Raw genomic sequence first — 26,026 nt, 5'->3', positions numbered from 1 at the left:
ATTTGCTAGTTGGCTGGGCTATGGCCTATGTTGTTGCAAGAAAATCAACCACGCGAGCTAGAACGAACGTGGGGCATGGGGGCAATGGCCCCCTCCTAATCTCATTTTCCGTTATGCTAGTGGCGGCGCACACTGATATTTCGATTTTAACTTTCATTCATTTGTTTATTTCCGTTATAGTGCTGATAAACTCATAACGCCCCGCTTAACCGTTACTTCTAATAGTCCACAAAATCTCTATATAAGCAAACCTCCGATTTCATAGTTTAACCCAAAAAAGGAAACCCATAACTCTCCCAAATTAACAAACATCGCCCATTTTCCTTCTCCAATGGCAAAACACTCTGATTGCTTCTGGGTTTTGTTTCTTGCTTCCAAATGCGAAACTTTCTCCTCTCCAAACTCCATTTTACTTCCTCTTTTTATTTGCATGGCTTGGCTGGCCATGGCACTCTGCTTCTGGAACTGCCCTGGAGGCCCTGCCTGGGGTAAGTATTGGTTGCGCAAGAGAGCAGCATCCACAAAACCCAATAACATCATTCCAGGGCCGCGAGGGTTCCCGGTTCTTGGAAGCATGAACCTCATGGTTAACCTGGCTCACCGCAAGCTTTCTGCTGCAGCCAAGCCTTTTGGTGCTAAGCGGCTCATGGCTTTTAGCTTGGGTGACACACGGGTTATCATTACATGCAACCCTGATGTAGCCAAAGAGATTCTTAACAGTTCTGTTTTCGCTGATCGTCCAGTGAAAGAGTCAGCATATAGTTTAATGTTCAACAGAGCAATTGGTTTTGCTCCTTATGGAGTTTACTGGCGAACCCTAAGAAGAATTGCCGCAACACATCTCTTTTGTCCTAAACAAATCAGCTCCACCGAGGCACAGAGGTTGGATATCGCCTCCCAAATGGTGTCTATAATTGCATATCGTGGTGGAGAGTTCTCTGTACGTGATGTACTCAAGAAAGCTTCCCTTAACAACATGATGTGCTCAGTGTTTGGTATTAAATATCAACTGGGTTCATCAAATAGTGAAACTGAAGAACTCAGCCAGCTTGTTGAAGAAGGTTACGACCTACTAGGGAAGCTCAATTGGTCTGATCATCTTCCATGGCTTGCTGGTTTAGACCTTCAAAAAATCCGGCTTCGATGCTCCGAACTAGTTCCCAAGGTGAACAAGTTTGTGAACAAAATCATTCAAGAACATAAACACCAAACTGGGAAAAGAAACCATGATTTTGTGGACGTTTTACTTTCTCTGAATGGTCCTGATAGACTCTCAGACCACGATATGATTGCAGTTCTCTGGGTAAGTAACAATCTGATTGTCATGATAATTAATAAAGTAATCGTTAGCATTTATTATGATATGCATGTTTTTGGTTTCTCTTGCATGATGTTATCTAGCTGTGAAATAGTATGGGAAAGGAATCAAAGTTGGAATCCTGATAATGCTTTGGGATCAGTTTGTTGATTAGATTCCTATAATATATGCATTCCCCTTTGATTAAAAATTTAACCGCTTTTTTCTAATCATGCTATACTCATTACACAGGAGATGATATTTAGAGGAACGGATACTGTGGCGGTTTTAATAGAGTGGATACTTGCGAGAATGGTGCTTCACCCTGAAATCCAATCAAAAGTGCAGGCCGAGCTTGATCAAGTTGTTGGGAGATCACGGCCGTTGATGGAATCAGACATTCAATCGATGGTTTACCTGCCGGCGGTGGTGAAGGAGGTTCTCAGGCTGCACCCACCTGGCCCACTTCTATCATGGGCCCGTTTGGCAATCACAGACACTACTATTGATGGATATCACGTGCCCGCTGGGACCACAGCCATGGTTAACATGTGGGCCATCGCCAGGGACCCAGATGTTTGGGCGGACCCACTCAAGTTCATGCCAGACAGATTCGTGTCCAAGGACGGAGCCGACGTGGAGTTCTCTGTCTTGGGGTCTGACCTCAGGCTGGCGCCATTTGGGTCAGGCCGCAGGACTTGCCCCGGAAAGACTTTGGGTTTGGCGACTGTTAGCTTCTGGGTCGCCTCCTTATTGCGCGAGTTTGAGTGGATGCAATCAGATGATAATCCTGTTGATCTCACTGAAATGCTTAGGCTTTCCTGTGAAATGGCTAAGCCTCTGAAGGTCAAAGTGCACCCTAGGCGCAGATAAAAAGGAGAAAACAAGTGAGAACCGTTTGAAACGATAATCGTACAAGTTCTGAGTTGTTCAATCGCAACAAAAGCGATTACCCTTAATTAGCAACCTGTTAGATATGGTGGACCTAAAAATGTACATATAGCATGTGTTTCTCTCTATAAATGTCAATGCCCGGTTGTTGATCTTAACTTTCATTGCTATTGTAGATGACCAATTCTGATTTTTCAGGAAAATTACATTAGGGATGTTCCAAGTGTAAAAAAGCTTAGGGCATTCTCCTCTAAGGTGTTCTAAGTCAGGAGTATTTCAAGTTAAAAGTAGGTGTTTTAAGCATGAAAATGTTCAAGTATGTTCCAAATATAGAAGCGTCCAAAGACATTCCAAGTATAAAAACGGCTAGAAGTGTTTCAAGCGTAGAAGCGTCTAAAGGTGTTCCAAGTACAGAAGCGCCCAAGACGTTTCAAACGCAGAAGTGACTAAAGTGTTCCAAGCGCAAAAAGCGCTCAAGGGTAAAAGCACCCAAAGAACATTATAAGCATAGAAACACCCAGGAACAAGCATGGGGAAGTAAATGTAACTTAGAACAAATGGCAAAGTTTATGAGTTATCTTTATATTTGAAATGTTTTAGAAAGTTTGGTTTGGTGGCTTAAATATGGAGATAGTTAAAATGACTTCTTCTTAACTTTTTTTTGAAGTATATGTGCTTTACCTTTTTTTCTTTCTTTACTTTTTAAAAATACACGTGATGCACTATCAAATGCTACTATTTCATTTACTCAAAATTTACACCAATTACTTAACTACATTGTCATTCTTTTAATACCATATAAAATGTTCTTCAATCACCATTATATGATAAGCACGTTCTCTTATGATTAAACATACTCTCTTAACTACTCTTTAAGAAAGTACTCTTATTTAGTATAAATAATAAATTAAGAGGTAAGGAGAAGAGATTTTAGACACTCACAAAAAGATTATTCTGAAAACTCTCTCTAGATTCCTTCAAGCATTCTTTCTGTTCAGCATTTTTCCATTATCGTAATCCGTTGCTTTCTCCACCTTTTCTCATCCCTCGTCACTTACCACCCAAAGCACTTCCAAAACTGCTTCAATCTTTCTCTTTGCTACTTCTAGTGCATTCCAATTCACTCATTGCAACACATCTTCTCTCTCTAACCAAAAAAATCCTCTACAGCTATTATACGGACAATCTAACAATAAGCTAGAGCCACGGCAATGTGTAAATTACAACTATTTAACGGAAATATGGTTTTGATCTTTTGGGTTTTATTTCTTATTCCAAAAGCAGGAGCTTAGAAAATTCACCAGATTAAACCACTAATGGAATATTCATTCCTAAACAGACCGAATATCCACCACGGTGACAGCAAATGAGCACAACAGGGTTCCCCATGATTGGCTTCTGTTCACCTTAATCCAATCGAAAAAGGAGGACAAAATTTAAGCTCTGATTAATAACAGCAGGCCCAAAATGTTGCTCATCATGCTTTAATTTTATTGCCTAATTAATTTGCTTAATAGTAGTATATACGTTTCCTTAGCAGTGGGCCATGAAATTTGATGCAGACATCACAATTCACTATATAGTCATCTTGTTGCTATTCACGTTGCTGCATATATATACTTTTAATAAAACATAACAGCTCTCCTTTTACTGCACAAAAGTGTCCAAGACACCTTCTTTTTAAACCGTTCATGGAACTCCAAGGAGAAGCGAAAGTGGACAACATTGTGCATTTCAAGAAGCAAGCATGTGTATGACGACGAAATGTGCGTAAAAAAGGACTAATACTGTCTTTTGTCAGCTGTAGGCTGCCAATTATACTATATTGAAAAGCTAAATAGGTTAGGTGATGCAGCAGGAAGCTAAAATAGTGGAACATCTATTGTATGCTTATCTATCCCATTCAGCACAATAAAGATGAACAAGTGTGACAGATCAAGAAAGAATACAGGAAAAACGGACAATATTCCATTGCTATAAGCCAATATAACTCTTAGACTGAGGCGCTTAGCTATTATTTCATAGTTGTATCCAGATTTTCAAATATCAAATCTCGATTTTTATCGAAGACAAAGGGAGAGAGATTTATGAGAAGAAAGAAGACGGTACGTCTTACTGTGACTTAACTATTGAAGAAAAACTCCCCAGTAATCTGAGTTAGGCAAAATCTCAGAAGTGGGAAGTTAATTAACATGGTGGTATATATGGATTTTTATGTAGCAATTATTTTTGTATTTTTTACTATAATTTCTTTTTGGAACCATACTCTTGCTTAAACCATATCTTTTGAACTCGAATGAATTCACAGATATAGAACTACATGCAAAGGTGACAACTAACCAAAAGGAGTTTTGATTAGCTAATTATATTCAAATTCAGGTCCCGGTACTACAGGTTTTTTTGTTTTTTGTAAAGTGATTTTTATTGACCAAGTACTATAGGGTTGCATATATCTTTTTACATGATAGGCATGTTAATTTTAATTTATTTATCCATCTATTTATGGACATTCTGTCTATATCATGTATGCAAATAAAATGAATGAATTTTCTTTTCGAAAAGAAGAAAATGGCAGAGCGGGGAGCTGGAGACTGGAGGGGATATACGATTTCTGGTCTCCTTTTTCCTTTTTAGCTTAGGAAAAAAGAATGATAAAAAAGCACGATTTTGATGTTACTGACGAACAATTGCTATCATCTTTAGAAAACACAAGTACAGGGACGACCTTGCCTTTTTGTCTTTGTGAGTTTTTCCATTATCTAAACTTTGAGTTGAGGGCCATTTCCACAGCTCTTCCCCTTCGCTAGGGCTATCGCTTATGATGAGCAACTAGTCGATGGCACGTGAAATGCACATGGATCGAAAGACACTAATGGTACTTTCGTGAAAAGTACTTCACATTGAAACAACTTTTGTCTATTGCCCCGCCAGACATTGATTGTGATCTTCCCCGTCTGTTGCAATAATAGCCATCTTGCCAAGTCCTAATCCAAGCCTTATAAAACCCCAAGTTAGAAAAAGCAAGTCGTTCTTGTGTGCCTAAGCATAAAGAAAAATGTCCAATTCTCTGTTAAACCAATGTCTCTTGGCCTTGGCTCGGTGCATTCACGTCACTCTCACACGTCCTAATTTCATGCACCGGCCTAGCTGGATCAGCTGATAAAACAAATCAAATGTAAATCCAAAGCGTTTTTTGGCCATTTCAAATCCTGGAGTAGTACAACTATTTCTTGATTTCTGAATCTCTTGCGATTGGAAATGTTATGTTCATAATGACACATGCTCGTGTCTCTGCTTGGGCCATACATGAAAATCTTGATTGATTCGTTGTTATCCCCGGGACAGAGCAAGGTGTGGTTACTAAATGAGATCCTAGTACAGATGTATCAAACCATGATTACGGGGGGGATTGTCGTACAGATTTGCTAAAGTGATTATGTACCTAAAGAGACAGTGAGATACCCAGAAAAGCATGGGGACAAAAATAAGACTTCAAATAATCGGCACAGGATGACTACTGGGATAACTAATGCTTGCATAATTATTATATATATGGCTGATATTTTGCTGTCTTTTTGAACACGCATTGTCCTTCTTAACAAGTCCCACCATGGTCCTCCCCTGCTTGATTGATGATGACCCTATTCATTCCTTTTGGGATTATATCTTATGGGAGAAGAAACCCACAATGTTCTTATTAAGAAGAAGAATAATCACAATAAATCAATATGCATTATTGTAGATAAGGAAATGTGAGACCCTTTTTCTTCTTCTTTTGTCTAAATCTCTGCACGAACTTGGTTTCATTCCACTCAAATTGATATCAAATCACGAGGCAAACGAAACTATCTTCTCCTAAAGCCTAGATGCTCGTTCCTTGTCGCTAGTTAATATTTTCTTTCACAAATTATTGTTTACAACTTTATATTTTGGAAGAATTTAAAGCACTGTCTGCCATATGATTTATATGATCATCATGATGATATATTGGTAATGGATCAACATGTAATCAAATGCAATAATTTTGACATATGCTGTATTTTAATTGAGATAATGTTAATATGGCAAACATTGTGATTGAAGGAGAGAAATCTGCAAGTTTATGAGTGAAGCAATTAGGTGAAACATACAGTCCTTTACTTTCATCCATCACCAAAGATTTATCCATGAAAAACACAATCAAGTTCAAGGGCACGACGTCAAGCAGATTGAACTGGTAATTTCATTATAATAATAATAATAACGTGGGAGAGCAGAGAAGTAGAATATATGCCGGGTTTGTGGGTGATCATGCGCACTGACAAGCCACAGCCAACCGATTAATATTTGAATGGAGCATTCAACGGAAACTTTGCTGATTGAATGATGTAAATTCTTTGTCGTGGGGATAATGCACTTTTTTTTAGTACATAATTAAATTTGCTTTAAATTCCTTTGAAGATGATTTATGTTATATTAAAACATTGCAACTGTACACTATGTAATGATTATTTTCTTAACCAAAATCACTTTTGTTGATGCCATAGCCAGAATGGCTGTAATCTTTGGACAAGGTTTTCCAAATTATAGGCCTAAACTTTTTAGGTCTATTATTAGTGTGTGGAAAATGTCTATATGAGCGAATTACAAGTCAATTTAGTGATCACGTTAGAAATATATATTATCCATATCATCATAAAGAAAAGTATTTTTGTTTTTGATATTAGAAGGTAATTAAATTACCCAATTACCCGCATTCAAGCAATTGATTTGTTGATCAGTGCATGATTTTCTTTTTAAAAAATAAAATGTAGATTTTTTTTCTCTTAATTAAAAAAAATTTTAATTACTTAAAAGAGCCCTGAAAATTAGTTCAATGTATTCCATTCCATATAGCTTGCTGCTTCTACTTTAGCAAGAATAATTTACCACCGATATTGACATCTACCAATGCATAATAGTCGCTAGCAAAGTTTTTACAAAGCATTTTCTTTTGTTATATATATTTCACGTCCTTTTTCTCTTATTGGGTGAATGCTGGCGGCGGAAGTGGTCCTTGCCTCGATTAGCTTTTATTTCTTTGGGTTCCAAGCCCCAAGATATAGGGCCGTGAAATCTGTGACCCTGGACTTAAAACATTTTCGTTGCTTGAAAGCCTATCCCTTTGGGCCATATATAGGCCGTCAGCCTCTTCATATGTTTATTCGACTTTAAGGCTAACAGCTTATTTATATAATTTAACATTTCTTCAAATATTTTATTTATGATTTAATTTATTATTTTATTAAAATTAAACTGTAGTGTTTTAAATTTTATTTATTTAAAAAATTAATTAATTACAAAAGTTAACAAATATAATTAATACGATTAATGATTGTTAGGTGAAGTTATTTTTAATAAATATAGATCTAAATATCTTAATTTTAAAAATAATAATTTATTAACTTTTATCATTAAAAAAATGGCATTCTAATTTAAGTAAAATAATTCTTGAATTTTGAAATGAAAATTTTGATAAATTTTAAATGTTACACATTTAGCCTAATTTTAACAAATGTCAGTTGACTCTCAGTAGTTGCCTAATTTTAAGTCTAGGCTGTGGCATAACACAACTGCTGGGCCCGGCGGCGAGAAAGTAACGGAAGAAAAGACCATTAGGCCACGTATCGATACTAGATAGCGGGTTCAGGGATTCTTCTTCTTTCTTTTGGTCAGAGTCGAATACGGGCAAAATCAATTTGAAAAGAGACTGGTGATGGCTATGGCTGAGAGAGTCATCTTTGTTGTCAATGACTCCATACCGAGTAACTCTATGGTTATATCATATGTTCAATCTTGTTCTCAATTGTTGCATCCAGAAAAGATTTGTTGAAGTTGAAGCTTTTTTTGCTTATTAAAAAGAAACATTATATTATGCAAAAGGTCCAGCATCTAACAAGTGAAATAACACAAAGGGAAACCTTCTATACATGAACTAGGGACCAACCCATTATTGAACATTAGAGAACATCAGTTTTTACTGAATAAGGTGGATTCCTGCATCCTCGAGAGCGCCTTCTCTAGTTGGCTCCACCGCTGCTCCAGTGTCCCAATGTATCCAATCGACATCCTCACCAGCCCTGGCGAAATGCCGGCAAGGGTCTTCTCTTCAGCATTCAGTTCACTACTTGTACTGCTTCCGGAGCAAGACATTAGAGTCTCATAGTAACCCAAGCTCACCGCCATGAAACCAAATTGAGTATAGTTCTGCAAGTGGTGCATCAGCCTGTTGGCTCTTTCTTCTGATTCCATGTCAAGGCAGAGAAGCCCGCCAAACCCATATTCCTTATTGGCCATGGACTTCAATAGCTCGTGTTGGGGGTGGTCCTCGAGGCCCGGGTATATGACCTTGAGCCCCAATTTCTTCATTCTTGTGGCATAAGCCGAAGCTCTTCTGCAGTGCTCTTTCATTCTCAGGCCCAAATGAGGAATCCTCTCAGAGAGTTCAAAGGCAACCTTGGCGTTCATAGTCGGACCCAGAAGCATCAGAGCACCTTGATGAAGGTCCATCATGGAGTTCACCAGGCTTGCAGGACCACAAACAGCACCTGAGAATTGCATTTTGTTTGGATTAATAGTGGACACTTCCAGGATAAGCAGACAATGATAGTATATTCCAATATCAATGAACTGATATGAATGCTAAGGTTACGTGTTCAGAAACGAAATTAAAAAAAGCTTTCATATTTAACAAGAATGAATGGTTTTGGCTAGCTAGTTTTGCCTAGAAGCTAACTAGGTAAACATGAGGATAAAATAATTATTGAAACATTTTGTAGAGGAGTTACTTAATTTTACTTTTCAACTAGAAATGTCAATTTAAAGCCTTGAAGCTTTAAGTTGGTATACAGAATTTATCAGAAAAAGTTACAAAAGACAAAACACATCACATGAAAGCTTATCCATAAGAGGAAAATAAAAGGAGGAACTGAACGCACACCTCACATCATCATATGCATGACGATGATCCTATCGGTGAAACATTGAAAATTAGTAAAAATGCAGGAGAATATCCTTATCAGCCATAAAAGCTAGCTGGAAAACGAAACTTAACCATTAATTGGCTGCTTTGCAAGTGATCATCAGTTGAAGCATCATGCACGAGATAAGTTGCCCCCACTAGCCCTAAACATGTTTTTCTATTTAATTATCTATTCAATTCTTTTTGGAGTTTTTATTTCCATACCAGAAATCTTATTTGTTTCCCATCTTATGAATCCTTATTTCATTGGTCAAAACATATTTATCTGTTTCATTACCGTTCTAGATTCCACCATCAACTGAATTAATCACAGGATCACACGTCATTGATGTCACTGTTTCGAACGTGAAACAGAGGGATGAATGCCTGACACGTGTACGGTAAAGTAGAAACATACGAGACAACACACACCTGCAATAACATCGGCCCCACCGCTAATGAACTTGGAGATACTATGGACAACCACATCAGCACCAAGCCGAGCAGGGGAAAGAACCATGGGAGCGAAGGTGTTGTCTACCACCACCGTGGTCCCCTTTTCGTGTGCTATCCTGCTTAGCTCCGGAATGTTGGCTACGGTGAGCGTTGGGTTAGACATGGACTCGAAATACAGAACTTTGGTCTTTCCTTCGATGATAGCATTTCTCACTGCTTCGTGATCACATACGTCCACGAACGTGGCTGTGATGCCACATGCTCTAGGCAAGAAATGGGTTAGAAGTGCATGTGTTCCCCCGTAGAGAGCCCTCGATGCCACCACGTGTCCGCCGCTGCTGCAGAGTTGCAACAGCACGGAAGATATAGCAGACATACCTGTCACAAAATCAATATTTAAAAAAAAAAAAGCGTCACGAAATCAAATTAACCACAAAATTAACGATGTTGATGAGAATGTTAATTAGATTTTTACGTGTAATAACGGGTGTAACAGAAAAATTACCGCTAGCAGTGCAATAGGCAGCTTCGGTTCCTTCCAAGGCTGCCATCTGACGGCCAAGATTTAAGACAGTGGGGTTGAAGTGACGGCTATAAATGAAGAAATCACGATCAGGGCCGAGTTCGCCGGCAAACATGCGGCGCATGGTCTCAGGTTCCATGACGGTGAAGGTGGCAGAGGCCTCGATGGACATGTTAACGCCACCATGCTCACCGAATTCATGGCGCGCGCTGGCTAATGCAGCGGCAGGGTCGTTTTCCCATGCTGGTGCCAGTGTTGGCAACATTGATTTCTTGGACATGAAAAGATCATCCCCGTCGAAGTCATCAGCCCCTGCAGCTCTCTTCTTTCCAGAAAAAACAAAGCCACGGCTCTGGGTTTCTGCCATAATTAATTCTCGTGGAACAGAAATGAAGAATGAACCCAACCCCCCTTTGAGTCTTTTTGTTTTTTTTTTTGGTTTTGTTGGTGGGCTTGTTTGGACGTAATCGGAGATAGCAGAATCGAAGGACCAAACAGGATTGGTGACAGGGAATTGAAGAGCGGTTTGCTGAAGAGAAGAGCGGATCGGAAGCTATATATAAGCAGCGAAACGAGAGAAAACGGTGGGGGTTAGAGATTGTGCAAAAGAAAGAATTAATGGAAAATCAAGATTATCTGGCGTGGCGTTACCTAAATTTTTTTGTCTTAAAATGAAATACAATGAATCTAGTCGGCTTTTTTTATTAGGAAATGATTAGGATTCCGATTTGTAATGTAATTACCGTTTTCTGGGATGAGTTGCTCTCTGCCTAGAGAATTAACAACAAAGTTGGAAGAATTTTCTAAAACAGTGACTGATTTCCTAAAGTAACCTTGCAGGAGTGAACCGACCCAAGCTAATGTACCCAAAAATAGGGGTTAAAATGTTACTACATGGATGAAAGGTCCGCATAATTTTATTTCTAAACTTTTACCAGATTTATAGGAATCAAGTTGAAATTTTATTCTAATTATACTTGAAAAACATTAGACTATCAGCTTTTAAGTATTAAATAAATAATCTTATCCGTCTATATATGCTTCAGCTTCATATGGCAAGTCAATAACTGTTAAATCCATGAAACTGGGCAATGAGCAATAATTTTTGGAAGGGCCAACATGTACTTGCGTGCCTACAAAAATGTTTGACGACTTCCTTCCAGACCTCTTTTCTCATTCATTCATTATTTTTTCTATAGGTTCTTTTTTTAAATAAAATATATTTATTTTTTAAATTTTAATCAAAATTATATCGAGATTCATTAATTTTTGAAATAAATACTCCACTCCAAAAATACAAACACTGTTAGCAGAAATTGTGAAAAAATTAAAATATTTTTTTTATAAATTTAAAAACTTATTATTATATTTTTAAAAAAAAATTAAAAAAAAAAAGAATAGTGATAGGTGCTCCCCAACTCCCCAAGAAAGGTGAGCAGAGCATTGGTGCTCCCTAGACAGGGAGTCTTTTTTTTTAATTAATAAAAAATAATAAAAATAATAAAATTGTATAATTAATCATAATTATAAAAATTAATTAAAGGTAAACTTATCTTTTTACTCTTGCCACATTAGCAAGTTGACGAAAATGCTAACAGTTAGACTTACGTATCCAACAAAAATATTTTTTAGGATGGAATGTCTATTTCAAAATTAATGAATCTTCACGTAATTTCGATCAAAACGTAAAGACGTAAGAATATTTTACATTGTGTTTTTTGGAATTGGGAAAGCGGATTTAAATCTTGCTCTTTAAAGAAGCGACTATATACCAATTAATAAGCTAAATACTCAAATTCCTACAGGTATTTAAAGCAAAAAACCTTCTTTATTCTTTTCAAATCTATCTAGACATGCACACATAATTTTGGCTATATTTAGTGCATGAGTGAAATAGATAAGGAAAGGAGAAACGTCTAATTCATTAATATATACTATATATATGTATTTCTATTATAAATATATGTATGAATATCCATTATGTCACCATCCAAGAGTTTAAACCAACTAAGCAGTCGAGACAGGCCAAACAGCTTAACAGGTTAGGCACAAGAATGCAATTTAATATGAACTCTTATATTTGATTATGTATATCTAGATTTAAATGTAGATTAGGTTGGATTAACATTAGGATTTAATTCATCCAAATCAAATCCCTTAAGCATTACATTTATCTTATAAAGTCAATCAAAATAAGAGATTATTAACCTATAAATAGTTTAATAAGATCCTTTTTCTCTTTCTAAATATTTTCTCATAGTTACCCTTTCAAGTTATCAATATGATTCTCCAATCTTTCAAGTTTTGGTATTATTTAGTTTTCATAAGAATTTTAATGGTTAGTCTTTGAATTTTTGTTTTAGTAAATCAAGTAAGTGACTTAATATCTCTTTGGTGTTTTTATTCCCTGAAAATCAACTTTAATGTGAATTTTGCTATCATGTAGTAAATATCATATTTTGTCTCTTGATTTATTAAATCAGGTTGAGCATGAAAATATATATAGTTATTTATGATATCTTTGTTTTAGTTTTGGAATATGATTTTCCTAATATATGATTATTTTTGTTGAATTTTGACTATAATTTTGTTCAACATATGTAAATCTATCTTTGATTCTATAAGATTTTGCATAAGACATTTTGAATTAAACATATAAAAATGACTTTGTATGACATCTATTTTTATAACAAGTGAAAAATATTATACGTTGGATAATCTGAAATATGTTTTGTATTGGATTTCATGTTTTTTTGTAGTTTAGCAAAATAACAAGCTATTAATGAAAAATCATAAACTTTGTCTATTCCCTGAAGTGAATGCTACATAACTTAATAATTATGGTCATGGACGTGGAAGAAGTTGTCATAATAATTGCAATCATGGTAGTTACACTAATCATTATTCTAAGAATATATTTAACCATTGAAAGTGAATGACCACCTTGACTTACCGAAAGTGAATAAATTTTTTTACCTATCGAAACTGGATGGATATATTTACTCATCGAAAGACCCACTAAAAGTTGATAAATAACTTTACCCACAGAAAGTTGATAGATACTTTTATCCTTTGAAAGTGTAAAGGTGTGCAGACTGTTAGAACAATTAGTTCTGTTCTAGGTTTTCCAAAATCAAAAAAACTAAATTTAAAAAAAATCAAAATCGAACTAAAAAATATTGATAATCGAAAATTGAACTACTTTAGTTAGTTCGGTTCAGTTACCAAAAACCAAACTTATGAAAAGTATACTAGAATTAGATATATGTTAGATATCAAACAATGTTTGATTTACTTGCTTGAGCTTAAATCCACATGATTTAAGGGTAAGCAGTTGGGTAGTCTGGTCGGTTTAGTTTACCATACGTAAGAATCAAATGGACCAAATAGTTTTAAAAAATAAACCAAAATCAACTAAATATAAAAGAGGATCGAACCGATTAAACATTGAGTTAGTTCAATCAATTCGATTTTGGACCAAAAGGACTAAAATTGTATCACTTTCTTTTTCAAATTATAATATTAAAATTTATAAACTTCATTCATAATTATAAAATATATAAATAATCTAAACATGAAAAAAAAACAAAACATTTGCCCTATCTTAACTAGTAGTAACTTAATAATGAAAATATATATTTTATATAAATTTAAAAATTTTAAAATATTATATATATTAATATATATAATATTAGTTAGACCTTTTGGTTGGTTCAGTCCAAAAGTTTTAAAATCGAGAATCGACCAAATAAACCAATTGGATTAAATTTTTTAATAGACACAATGAACTAAATGGATCAAAACTTTTTATCCAAATTACATTTAGTTCGGTTAGATCATTGGTCCAATCCAATTTTGAAAAAAGACTTGTGTAACCAATAAAATTACCTTTTTTTATGTAAGTATTTTCCACATCGGTTAGTTTGGTTGGAAATTTTTCCAATCGAAAATCCAACTGATTAAACTATTGCAATCGACCATATTTAACCGAAACAACCAAACATCGAACAGCAAAACTGAAATCACTTTGGTTTGATTTGGTCTTTTGATTCAGTTTGAATTTACACACCTTTATGGAACTGGATGGATACTTTAATCTACTAGAAATGGATGACTAGTAAAAAGATATAAAAAAATGATAAAAGTTAACACAATAAATAGAATATTGAAAATGTTTGTCATCGATGTAGTATGAAAAACTATTGGCCATGTACTTATCGTACATTGAAATATTTTGTTGAATTTTATCAAATATTGTTGATAGCTAAAGGAAAAAAAATAAAAATAAATTTTGTTCAATATAATTTTAACCATTACTAAGTTTATATAACACATCCAGATGTTGTTTTTCATATCTACCTTAAAAGAGGAATTGATCATGTGATTGGTGTTTAAAATATACAATAGTGAAATTTCTTAAGTAATTTGTTAGTATGTTTTAGTATAATTTTATCTTGAAGATGCTTTTATATGTTTTTATTATATTTAAATAATATATTTTTATTATGTGTTTTAATAGTAAACTATATGTCTAAGGTTATCTTATGTTAACTTGTAAGTTTCTTATTATATGTGTATCTTATTTTTTTTGAAAAAAAAGTATGAATATTCATTTGGATTGTACTACTCAAATATTAAAATGATTAAAATTAATGTTATAGTAAACCAAAAGTTTACTAATGATTTTAATACTTAGTATAACTGGTTGGGTCATCCCAAATTAATAATGATGTTAAAAATTATTAAAAATTCATATGGTCTTTCATTGAAAAATCAGAAGATTATTTAATTAGATGAATTTTTATTTCTTGCTTGCTCTCAAGATAAAATAATTATAAAACCATCACTAATTAAACTTGAAACTAAATTCTTTATATTTTTTAAATATATTTAGGGTGATACATGTGAACCATACATCCATAGTGTGCATCATTTAGATGTTTTATGATTTTAATCAATGCATCAAGTAGATGGTCATATATATGCTTGTTATTAATTTGTTATTTGACATTTGCAAGATTATTTGCTTAAATCATTTGTTTGCAAGCATATTTTCTTGATTATTCAATTAAGATTATTTACTTTGACGATGCTGGTAAATTTGCATATCAAGCCTTTAATGAATATTACATATTAGTTGAAATAACTGTTAAATAGCCTGTTACTTATATTTATACATAAAATAATTTAGCAGAATCATTTATTAAACATTTTCAACTAATTGCAATGCCATTGCTTATGGCAACTAAACTCTTCATTTTTGCTTGGGAGCATGCCATTTTGCATGTAGCAGCACTTGTATGCATTATACCAATGAGTTATCATAAATTCTCTTATATACAATTGATTTATGGTCAAGAATCGAATATTTTTTATCTAAGAATTTTTAGATGTGCAGTATATGTCGTAGTTGCTCTATCACAATGCACAAAGATGAATTCTCAAATGAGGTTAGGAATATGTATTGGATACAAATATCCATCTATAACTAAATATCTATAACCACTAATAGGAGATTTATTTACAACAAGATTTGCAGATTATCATTTTGATAAAATAAATTTTCCAACATTAGGGAGAAAAAATAAGCAGCTGAAAAAGAAATGTCTTAAAATGCGTTACCATTATTTAGTTTTAATCATCACCCAAATTAATGTGAACTTGAAGTTTAAAAGATAATTCATTTACAAATATAGCAAATCAGTAACTAGATGTATTTACTAACATAAAAGGAATAACCTAATCTCATATACCAACTACAAATGCTCTTATTAGAATTGATGTCCCTGTAGAGCAAGGCATATTAGAAGCGTGAGAAACTAATTGATTTCAAAAATAAAATTCTTAAAAAAGAAAGAAACAAACATATATGATGGTCAGAAAGAGAAAATAGAAACTCCAAAAGAGACTCTTAACATAATTAATAAAATTCTAGAAAAAATTCAAATACTTGAAATCATTGAAAATGAAAAGATCTCAATAAATTATATCTTAACGGGAAAAGATGGAATCAGAATAAAATAAATGTCGATGATATTTTTGAATGTAGCTCACTTGATATCGATATCTATATGAAAATCCTTAAAGAATTTAAGTTACCTGAAGTACACAATTCCTGAAAATTTTATTTGATCAAATTAAATTAATAAGTATATGGATTAAAGCAAGATGACGTATATGGTATAATCATCTTAGTGAATATTTGTTAAAAGAAGGCTATAAAAATGATCGTATATGCCCATGTGTTTTTATAAAAAGATTCGAATATCAATTTTTGATAATTGTTGTTTTTGTTGATGATTTAAACATTATTAGAACTTTTAAAAAGTTATCAAAAATCATAAATTACTTAAAGAAAGAATTTAAGATGAAAGACCTTGGAAAAAGAAAGTTTTAATAAGATCTTCAAATTTAACACTTAACAAATGAAATATTTGTTCATTAATCAAATTATATAGCAATGGTTGTAACACATTCATTGAGTTTACCAACGGTTGTAAGGTCACTAGATGTGAAAAAAAGACCTTTTTTGACCTCATAAGGATGATGAAAAACTTCTTGATCTCGAAGTACCACATCTTAATATAATTGAAGCATTGATATATCTTGCCAGTAATACATGACGTAATATACTATTTCTTGTAAATTTATTGGTCAAATATAATTTTTCTCCAACTTAATGATATTGGAATGGAATTAACATATACTTCATTATCTTCGAGAAACAATGGACATAGGCTTATATTACTTAAATGTATCAAAATCAAATTTAATTAGTTATGCTGATACAGGATATTTATCTGATCCACAAAAAACTCAATTTCAGATAGATTATTTATTCACATATGGAGATATGACTATTTCATGGCATTATGTAAAATAAGATATAGTTGCTATTTCTTATAACCATGCAAAAATTTTAGCAATTCATGACGCAAGTTGTGAATATGTCTTGTTAATATTTATAACTCAACATATTCGAGAAATGTGTAGATTGTTAACTAAGAAAAAAATTTCAACAACGTTATTTGAAGATAATACCATTTGCATAATACAGTTAAATGAATGATACATTTTTTTTTAGAAAAGTAAAGAAAGGATACATTAAAGGTGACAAAACAAAACATATTTTGTCAAAATTCTTCTTCATTCATGATCTCCAAAAAAAATGTGATATTAGTATTCAACAAATTTGTTCATCAAAACCCTTCGTATTGCAACATTTGAAAAATTAGTACAAAAGATAAGAATATGTCATTTTAAAGATTTTAAATAATGCAATCATCGGGAGAGTAAAATACGTATTATTCTCTTTTTTCTTCATTAAGGCTTTTTTTATTGGTTTTTTTTATATGGTTTTAATGAAATAATATTTTAAAAGCGTATTCTTAAAAAAAATTATATACTCTTTTTCTTTCACTTGGTTTCTTTTTATAATATTTTTTTAATAAGATTTTAACGAAACATATTCTTAATATAATAGACATTCAAAAAAAATATTATAAATATATGTGCAACTATCCATTATATCCAGCTTAAGAGTTTAAACCAAGTCAAGTAGTCAAGACAAGCCTAATACAAAAGTATAATTTAACGTGAAATCTTATTTTTAATTATGTATATTTAAATTTATATATAGATTAGATTTTTAAATATTATTTTTATCTTGCAAACTCTGTCTAGATAAGAAGTTATTAAGCTATGAATAGATCTCTCACTTTATTTATAAACACCTTCTCAAACAAAATTTTTTTATTCTCTTTAAATATTTTCTCTCAAGATAAAGGATTCAGTACTTCTATGATTTGAAGAAATCTTTGTTTATACAACTTAGATTACAAACCTAAAAGCACGTAGGAGTCTTCTCGTTTATAAATTGCAAAGTTGTTTCCGTGTAGAAACTCTAGTACCCTGTCTCTATGGAGACTTTTATAACTAAAATTTAAAGGAAAGTTTAGCAACTGGTAATGATTTGAGAATTTTCAAATCTTTGGTATAACGCTACTATGATTTTCCTTTCCTTTCCTTTTCTGGGTTTCGTCTTGTCTTAGATAGGACCATGACCAACATCGCACATTTTCATTGATTAAACCGTGTTAGAAAATGAATAGGGTGAGAAATCATATCCCCTTTCCGAGCAAAATGAAACATATCACATTCCAAGTGGGTCCATGAATTCAATGTTTCTGCCACTTCGACAAAATCCTGACAAGTGACAGCCATAGACACTTCTAGTTGCTGATATCAATGGTGCGTGGCTATTCTTATCTGATCACCCAGCAGGCCAAAATCTCATTTTCTCTTTTAAGGTTGCTTCTTGATCCTGGACCATAAAGCAACTCTTCTACCCATCGAGGCTTAGAGGAAGAAAAGAAGACATGAAATGAAAAATAAACCCCAGAAAGCAGAAAATTTCTACTACTTACTGTAATAGAAAAGTGCTATCTGTCCCGTTTGTTTAGATAAAATTTAGTACTAGGACAGTGATTTAATCTTAATTTGCACTCATTGTTCACATTTGCCACTTGGGCTTGCATGTAATCTGGGAGTATTTTGTTTTGATACTTGATCTTGAAGTCTCTGCTGTCCTGTTTTGGAACCACAGAAAGAAGCTCTTTTTATCTGGTTTGAAAGTCCAAAAACAGTGGAAAAAATTGGTTTACACCAACCTTATTATCAACTTATAAACTGGGTGTTGTCATATTTCTTAATAATCGACGAAGTGAAGTTATCAAAGGTTTCGTATTTGAACGAAGGGTAACCCTTTGGGACCATATTAAAGATTAAGATGTCCTGATTTGATTGAAAGATAATAGCCAAGTTCTGGCAATTCCGAGGAGTGTATCATCATTTTCACTCATAGCTACAAGGAATCCTAACTAGTTTATGATGGAGTAATTTAGGCACATCCATTTCATGATGCAACTTTCTGTCAAACAACATAATGATAGGTTCAGTACACAAACCACATGATTAGTCAAAAGCTAATTGAATGAAAAATATATTTCAGCTGGTGGAACAAGTGAATCCATTCAACAGAGAAAAAGGAAAACAAAAATTCTGAAAGAAGCGATAAGGAAGTGTGAACATAATTCTGTTTTTAGGTTTTATAATATTATTTGTATGTCCTATTGGAACAAAATAATATTGGGTTTATGAGCCAAGTTTCACATTTTCTTTTCTTGATTTAACTGTTTCACAAAATATAAAAATAAATATATATTTTTTCATGGTTTACATATGTGCAGGAAAGAAATAAACAAAGAATGAAGATAGGGATGCAAGTGCAACTGACAAAAGCTACCTAATTAACTACTGCTTTGCATCGTCAGATTAAGATATGGTACTATAATTTTCCCTTTAATATTTCCTCCCAGCCCCAGAAGATAATATACTAGTACTGATATATGAATGTGATGATAAATAAAACATAGAAGAAACAAATTGAGTAAAACAAAACATGATAGCTTCTTTTTCTTTACGTTTTGCACGTAGGCACACATTTGCTTGATTGAAAGCATGTATCTACGTGACAATTTATTTATTTATTTGTTTGCATGAATACGTACATGATCATTAATTATATATTTACTTCATGTGAACATATTTTTTTTAATAATTACATTAATAAATTTCATGAATGGTAATTTCATATTGATTTGTTGAACTAATTCCGGGATTAGATTCAAGTAACAAAATCAAGTGAACGCTATTTTATCCAACTTTCCGACTATATATATATATACCGACCTGAATTCCTAAGTCAAGATGGATATATAAGAAACATGACTTGTAATATATATTATAATTTTTCAAAAGTTATTAGTATTTGAAAATTCTAGAGCATATATATATATATATATATATAAATGATTGTGACCTCCAAACATGAGGGAACTGCAGGAAACGTGGACGGGAGATAAGAAAGAAATGGGTGTTTGATGGGTTGCAAGAATTTGGCAAAAGAAACAAGGCAAATACATAAAGCTACTAGAGTGTGGACGCACCAGATCGACCATGAGGACTATCGTTATCGTGCCCACTGCCCAGCCACTTGGTCTCTCTTGCTGGATAAGGAAGAAAACAACAACAAACAATTCTTCCAGTTTGCCGATTGAGTATTGTCTTAGCCTCCTAATTATATATATATCTCGCATTTTCTATCTATTCTATCTTTATCTTAGGAGAAATTTTGACGCACGCATGCACACGCAATCATGCAACTAGTAATTATTTTGGTGGAAAACCTTACATATAGGTGTATGTTTTTGACTTAATGGCTTCTTCAATATAATGGTCTAATATGTTAATTATGTGTAATATTATATAATATATCATTAATATTATAACTTTATCTGTATTTAATTTTTTTTTTTTGTAAAATTTTGCAAATGAAGCTTTGGGTATGTTGGTTTTACAAGCACATCGACACTCCAAGATACACGGTTTTTTAAGTAATCATATCTGTAGTTAAATAATCAAAAATAATTGTCATAAAATGAATTTCAAATGCAAATAAAGAAATTAATGTGTGAACCAAATTGCCGTTTGGTACAAATATTTTATTAGCCTAACAACTTCACAACCGCTGAGAAAGAGAAAACCTGTTAGTTCGTTCAACTTTGAGAGTGAAAGCAGCCAATAATAATATCATCATTTTGTTATAAGTGCTTTTCACCAGGACCGGAGGGTTATGTTGTTACGAGGGCATGGCCTTCCACAATTTTTAAAATATTGTATATATTATATATTTTAAATATTAATTTATATTAATTTTTTAAAAATAATATTAATTTATATTATAATAAATAAGAAAATATTTAATTCCCAAAATTTATAAAATATTTTATATATTATATATTTAAAATATTAAATCATATCATTATTATGAGAATATGAATTGTTAAAGAGATTAGTAAAAATAGGAAAATCAAAAAATTATTATTGATTGATAAATTAATTTGTTATGTTTTGACTCTATAAAGTTACTCATTTTAATAATAAAAATTATGAAAATAAGATTTGATAACAAACTAGATAATAATTTTTACAAATAATTTAACTGTTTATATTGAGAAAAACGTTATTAAATTTTTTAGTATAAAATTAATAATTGTTAAATTTGAATATAAAAAATATTATCGAGCATAATTTTTTTAGAAAACTATTATAAGTATTTTTTTATTTTTTTTCTTTCACGTATTATACAAAATTATTTTTTATTATAAATATTTTAATTATTAATTAAATTTAAAATTTTAATTTTAAAAACTTTTAATCTTTATTTTTCATCTTTGATCCCTCATTAAAAATTAGCTTTCACGGAGCATATAGATATGGCCATTGGGAACCACTTTTCAAGACCATTTGTCGTGATATAAGTACATTGGCAAAAATCAAAAACTATGCCTCAAATAGTAACTATAATCATCTTCCTCAACTCTTTCGTAAAGAACGGTAGATGAAGTGAAAATTAGTTTGCAAGTTTTAAAAGTGTAAGCAAGTAATGCCTTGTGGGTATACACGTGGCTGTATATCAGCGGTTAGGTGATTCTCGGGGCGCTGGCGCTTGAACCCTCCTGCTGATCATCTCTCAAAGGCAATGCTTTCGGGAGAAGGACGTGGGCCACTGACATCAGGCACATGACCAGTAGGCCCCGCCGTCCATCCATCCGTTCTATTCTATTTTTAGGCTTTATTTGTATCGTATCAGACATATTGGGGGCCCCAAAAGATTCTGCAATCTCCCACATTGGCTCTTATGGACCCAAGCTTCTTTTGTTTCGGCCTCAAAAGGTTGTAGAGATCATGTCTTGTCTGGTGATAAGCTCGTGGAAGTTTCAATCTTTTCCTTTCTTTTTTTTTTTTGTAATTAGAACCTCGTGAATCATATTATTCAAACTAGTTCCTTCTCCATTTTGTCCATAATATATATATATATATATATATATATACTTTTTAATTCTCATCGGCATATAGTACTTCTTTTGACAACAGCATAACAGCATTAAGAATTTGAAGGTAAATTCTAAATTTTGTAAGAAAAAGTGGAAATGATCTATCTTTGGGTCCTTAATAAATAATCAAAGACCAATTCTTCACATTTTTTGGATTGTTGTTTCTCACACAAGGATGGATTAACAATTCGTCAAATTGTACACGCTCCTTGGATTTTTCGTGCACACGTTACTGAATACAAGTCTGAAATTAACTTATCGTCTTCTATAGCTTCTGGTTTTGCACTGAGGAACCGTCCAAGTTCATTCTCAAAGATCAACTTGCACTTGATTTTGGCAACCCCGATCAAAACGAAGTTTGCTTTGCTTCCCAAGACTATTCTTAACAAAATCTCTTTCGCTTCGAAAAAAGAAAATAAAAATAATATATTAGATGGAGATGAGTCAGATCACTTAAGTTTATTAATTCCAACTCATCAATTTAACCTAATCCCATAATTATTGAAGTGGACCGGATAGGATTTGAACTGAAATGTTAGCAAACTCCACTTAAGGAAAGATAAGGGTGCAACTTTTTGGAATTCCGGAGTATTTATGCTCTGATGATGCGAAGGGTGGTTGGAATGAAGAGCTTCAATACCAACAAGAGGCCAACTTAGAAACGATGTAACATTCTTTCCCTTCTGTTTTTGCAAAGGGAATTTCGGATTTCGAATTTCCCCACCTGACAGATTTTCAACCTTAACAGGGCCCAACATGGATCCGTCAGAACAAAATACTGGAATTATAATGCGAAAGAATCCATACAAATACAATAGTAACATTCCCCCAAGCAATTCGGAAAACCAAATTCTAAAAGGCTATAGATAGGTAATCAAGCACATCATGCAGCCGGATTTTGATATTTACTTTCTCTTCCAGGATGGAAGGCATAGCAACCTGCAAGATCATTTCGCTGTTCACAGGATGATGTGGGGACTTGGTTAACGTTGCACATAAAATCGGTTTCAGGACAACAATGCAACGAGGCAAGCAACAGGCAAATAAAAGATGATCCAGTGAATAGAGAAACTTTATTACTTATTGATTTCACCTATCAACCCATCATCAGGTCATCATCCAAGTCCCTCAGGATATAATTTCAGCTGTGCCCGTGATTCAACGATGGTCTGAAAATAAAGAATCGGCTACAATGAATTGAACTTATTGTTAAAATTGGCCGTACCAAATACTATGGCAAGTCAAGCACATATATGAATATGTGAATAATTGGTGGGCTATACTTCCATGTGATGCAATCCCTCTGAACTATGCCGCACAGCTTCTAAGTCACAAGAAAATCCAGTAGTTTTAGATGCACCTCTTTCCAAATGCTCAAGAAAATCCATGACCACAGAATCAGTCCAAGGAGCTCCTAGTGGAGCCTCGGCACCTGCAACCCACCCTAAATGCCCACCTTTGGGTGTCACTATTAGCATGCAGTTTGGATTTTCCTGAGACAGCAAGCATAATCTTTCATTAAAAACAGCTTAAAAAAGGAAGAGGATATGTAAAATTAAATATTATTTCCACGAGATTACATTCTTTCCATGAAGCCAAAATGATAGAAGACAACAGTAGGTTAAATTACTCTGCATCCCATCTTGATGTCATGTGATCAAAGGCAATATATATTCCCACTGATCCGAAGAGCTGACAGGAGCTGTTCTCAATAATATTCTCAATTGAAAGAATTTCATTGGCATCATCCGATCAACAGATATATTATAAAATTGATCTTTACAAGATGAACTGTTAGAAATTTGACAGGAATTACAATATAGAGCAACAACCAGATGGCAATCATTTGGATGGGTTTAAATTCAATCCTCAGTACATTTTAATATTTTTCTGTATGATTAACTGGTTGCTTTATGCCTGAACCATGCCATAGATAATGGCTGAAGACCGAATGCAGTCCCGCCTACCATGTAAAGTGTCATAAACCAACCTTGTATAGAGTTATGGCAAAGTAGAACTATCTAGAAAATTAAATCCTTTGTATTCTCAGGGAAGATGTTCCCTTTTAAACATTGTAATGACACTTGGTAATGTCTTTGAAAATGCTTATTAAGTTTTTAGGAGAAGACTCTCCAAAGAAAGAATGTCCCATCTCACGTCAGCAATGATGTTATCCTTTAACAGAAAAATTGGATGCCATTAAAGAAAAAGACTAAATTGACGTAATTCTAAAAAATCAAAAAACTAAATTGCTTCGATTTTGAGTACAGGGATTAAATTGAATAAAATTAAAAAGTACAGGAGCTGAATAGGTCTTGTAACCATTGGAGAATTGTTGGACTGCCTAGTATATTTATAGCGAACCATCTAAAGCTGCCCTTATGACTCGACAATGGAGCATATTGATCTCTTTGTACTTATCTCCATATTAATAAAATATTTTTTTATGTGATTTTAGTGGTTGTGCATATGATATTCGTTATACCCTATGATTTTGATGTTGTGCTGTCTTAAATTAATTTATAGATATTATTGATGTTTGATTAGATATAAATAAGTTATTAATTAACTTATGTGGAAGCATCCATCCAAGTGCCAGAGGCTCTCTTACTGCCCTACTCTACTGCTTTGACCATATACAGATTTCACTACAAACCATAGGAGTTTTTGGAAGGTCAAGTTTGCCAGATCATTAGTTATGAACAAACTCAATGACTTCAAGTAATTCTCCACCAAAACAAACACATAGCGCACATGCTTGTTCCTAGAAACAAATTTAATAGCAGAACGTTTAACTTCCTGTGGTCGTGGACCTTCCATTGCCAGGAAATATTAACTGCTAACATTGGGATGTTCTCAGGAATAATGAGAGACCATTGCTATAATTATCTCCCAAAATTAGTAAAAATTGTCATGATACATCAAAACCTCTTTATCTAATGTCCCATAGCAATGCATATGAAAGGAGATATGGAAAAACTAGATTCAGGCCTAGATGAATAGGATGTGGTGAAAAGGGAGGTGACCAATTACCATAGGTTTTGTTCAAGGAAAAACCCCCCAGCTTAATATTGTCTGAGAATGCAAGTATGATAAAAGAATATAGATAAGAGCTGGAAGAAAAGGTCTGGAATGGATTTAGGAGTCTTTCTGTCAGCCACATCTGGTGAGAGTCACTCATCCTATAAGGTTTGTGTCTATATGTGTAATCCAGTCAATGAGAATGCTTAAATAAAACAGAAACAGTTAGAAAACAGGGTTCTATAATCAAGTTAGAAAGTTACCAAACAGATTGCATGTTGTCTTTGATGACTTAAAATGATTTAAACCAAATAAGGAAAGAAGCAATAGCTCAATAAACTAGACAGCAATCAACATACCCTGATATCTTCCCAAGGAATTCCCCTAGATGGTGCAATTGGATCATTTGCCGCCTGCAATAGCACATCTTTAAACATAAGTTGAATGTAGTAATGGAAATTTCCCTTTCAAACATGCCTTTCAAACCCAAACAAAAATGCAACTCCTAAATAAAAGATAAGCTAGACAAAATTTGAATATTGAAGCTAGCCAGCAACTCCACTGCTTAAAACAACTGCTACAGACACAAAATTCATGTAACAAGGCACAATGATTACTGAGAGAAGTGAAGAACCAAAATAAAACACACACTAGAGCCATGAAATTCAGTTCTGATGATCTAGTTGAGCTGCTATCATTTTCATACCTTCTTTGAAAAGCAAGCTCTGGACATGAGAATATGAACCGACGACTAAAGGCCTCCAATATTCTTGATTATGCAAAAAGTTTAAGATTACACATGTATCATTGTAAAGAAGAAATCAATGTCAGTAAAGGTATCATGAATGAATTGAAAGACACCACCCCATTCCCCAATGTCTGCATGATTAGATTTGTCTTTT

General features: G+C 33.3%; 3 protein-coding genes across 3 annotated transcripts; 1 reads left to right on the top strand and 2 right to left on the bottom strand.

Moving 5' to 3' along the window:
• Positions 1–270: 270 nt before the first annotated feature.
• Positions 271–2,346, top strand: LOC110414331 (cytochrome P450 78A9-like). Its single transcript, XM_021425460.2, has 2 exons — positions 271–1,303; positions 1,550–2,346. Exons 1-2 carry the CDS (start codon positions 332–334, stop codon positions 2,168–2,170), a joined length of 1,593 nt encoding a protein of 530 aa, XP_021281135.1. The 5' UTR covers positions 271–331; the 3' UTR covers positions 2,171–2,346.
• A 5,765-nt stretch (positions 2,347–8,111) lies between these two features.
• On the bottom strand, positions 8,112–10,728 carry MGL (methionine gamma-lyase). Its single transcript, XM_021436481.2, has 3 exons — positions 10,129–10,728; positions 9,600–10,001; positions 8,112–8,754 (listed from the first exon to the last, which is right to left on the bottom strand). The coding sequence occupies exons 1-3, from the start codon at positions 10,511–10,513 to the stop codon at positions 8,177–8,179; spliced, it is 1,365 nt and encodes a 454-aa protein (XP_021292156.1). The 5' UTR covers positions 10,514–10,728; the 3' UTR covers positions 8,112–8,176.
• Positions 10,729–22,862: 12,134 nt separating this feature from the next.
• On the bottom strand, positions 22,863–26,020 carry LOC110423251 (embryogenesis-associated protein EMB8-like). Its single transcript, XM_021437416.1, has 3 exons — positions 25,831–26,020; positions 25,484–25,537; positions 22,863–23,596 (listed from the first exon to the last, which is right to left on the bottom strand). The coding sequence occupies exons 1-3, from the start codon at positions 25,855–25,857 to the stop codon at positions 23,381–23,383; spliced, it is 297 nt and encodes a 98-aa protein (XP_021293091.1). The 5' UTR covers positions 25,858–26,020; the 3' UTR covers positions 22,863–23,380.
• Between the last annotated feature and the right edge of the window lie 6 nt (positions 26,021–26,026).

The sequence above is a fragment of the Theobroma umbraticum genome, unplaced genomic scaffold (assembly GCF_002168275.2).
Source record: "Theobroma umbraticum cultivar Fairchild unplaced genomic scaffold, ASM216827v3 scaffold_30.0, whole genome shotgun sequence".
Classification (NCBI taxonomy): Eukaryota; Viridiplantae; Streptophyta; class Magnoliopsida; order Malvales; family Malvaceae; genus Theobroma; species Theobroma umbraticum.
Note: the sequence above shows the minus strand (reverse complement) of the source record. Positions and strands in the feature narration are given on the sequence as shown.

What these genes read in the sequence shown, in the direction of transcription:
- LOC110414331 (XM_021425460.2), top strand. Translation starts at nt 332, where the DNA reads ATGGCAAAACACTCTGATTGCTTCTGGGTTTTGTTTCTTGCTTCCAAA. An exon ending in ATATGATTGCAGTTCTCTGG is followed by an intron (nt 1,304 to 1,549) that starts GTAAGTAACAAT and finishes CTCATTACACAG; the next exon opens with GAGATGATATTTAGAGGAAC.
- MGL (XM_021436481.2), bottom strand. Translation starts at nt 10,513, where the DNA reads ATGGCAGAAACCCAGAGCCGTGGCTTTGTTTTTTCTGGAAAGAAGAGA. An exon ending in TGCCTATTGCACTGCTAGCG is followed by an intron (nt 10,002 to 10,128) that starts GTAATTTTTCTG and finishes ATTTTGTGACAG; the next exon opens with GTATGTCTGCTATATCTTCC. An exon ending in TGGGGCCGATGTTATTGCAG is followed by an intron (nt 8,755 to 9,599) that starts GTGTGTGTTGTC and finishes TGCAATTCTCAG; the next exon opens with GTGCTGTTTGTGGTCCTGCA.
- LOC110423251 (XM_021437416.1), bottom strand. Translation starts at nt 25,857, where the DNA reads ATGTCCAGAGCTTGCTTTTCAAAGAAG. An exon ending in GAGCTTGCTTTTCAAAGAAG is followed by an intron (nt 25,538 to 25,830) that starts GTATGAAAATGA and finishes GTGCTATTGCAG; the next exon opens with GCGGCAAATGATCCAATTGC. An exon ending in TTCCTTGGGAAGATATCAGG is followed by an intron (nt 23,597 to 25,483) that starts GTATGTTGATTG and finishes TTGCTGTCTCAG; the next exon opens with GAAAATCCAAACTGCATGCT.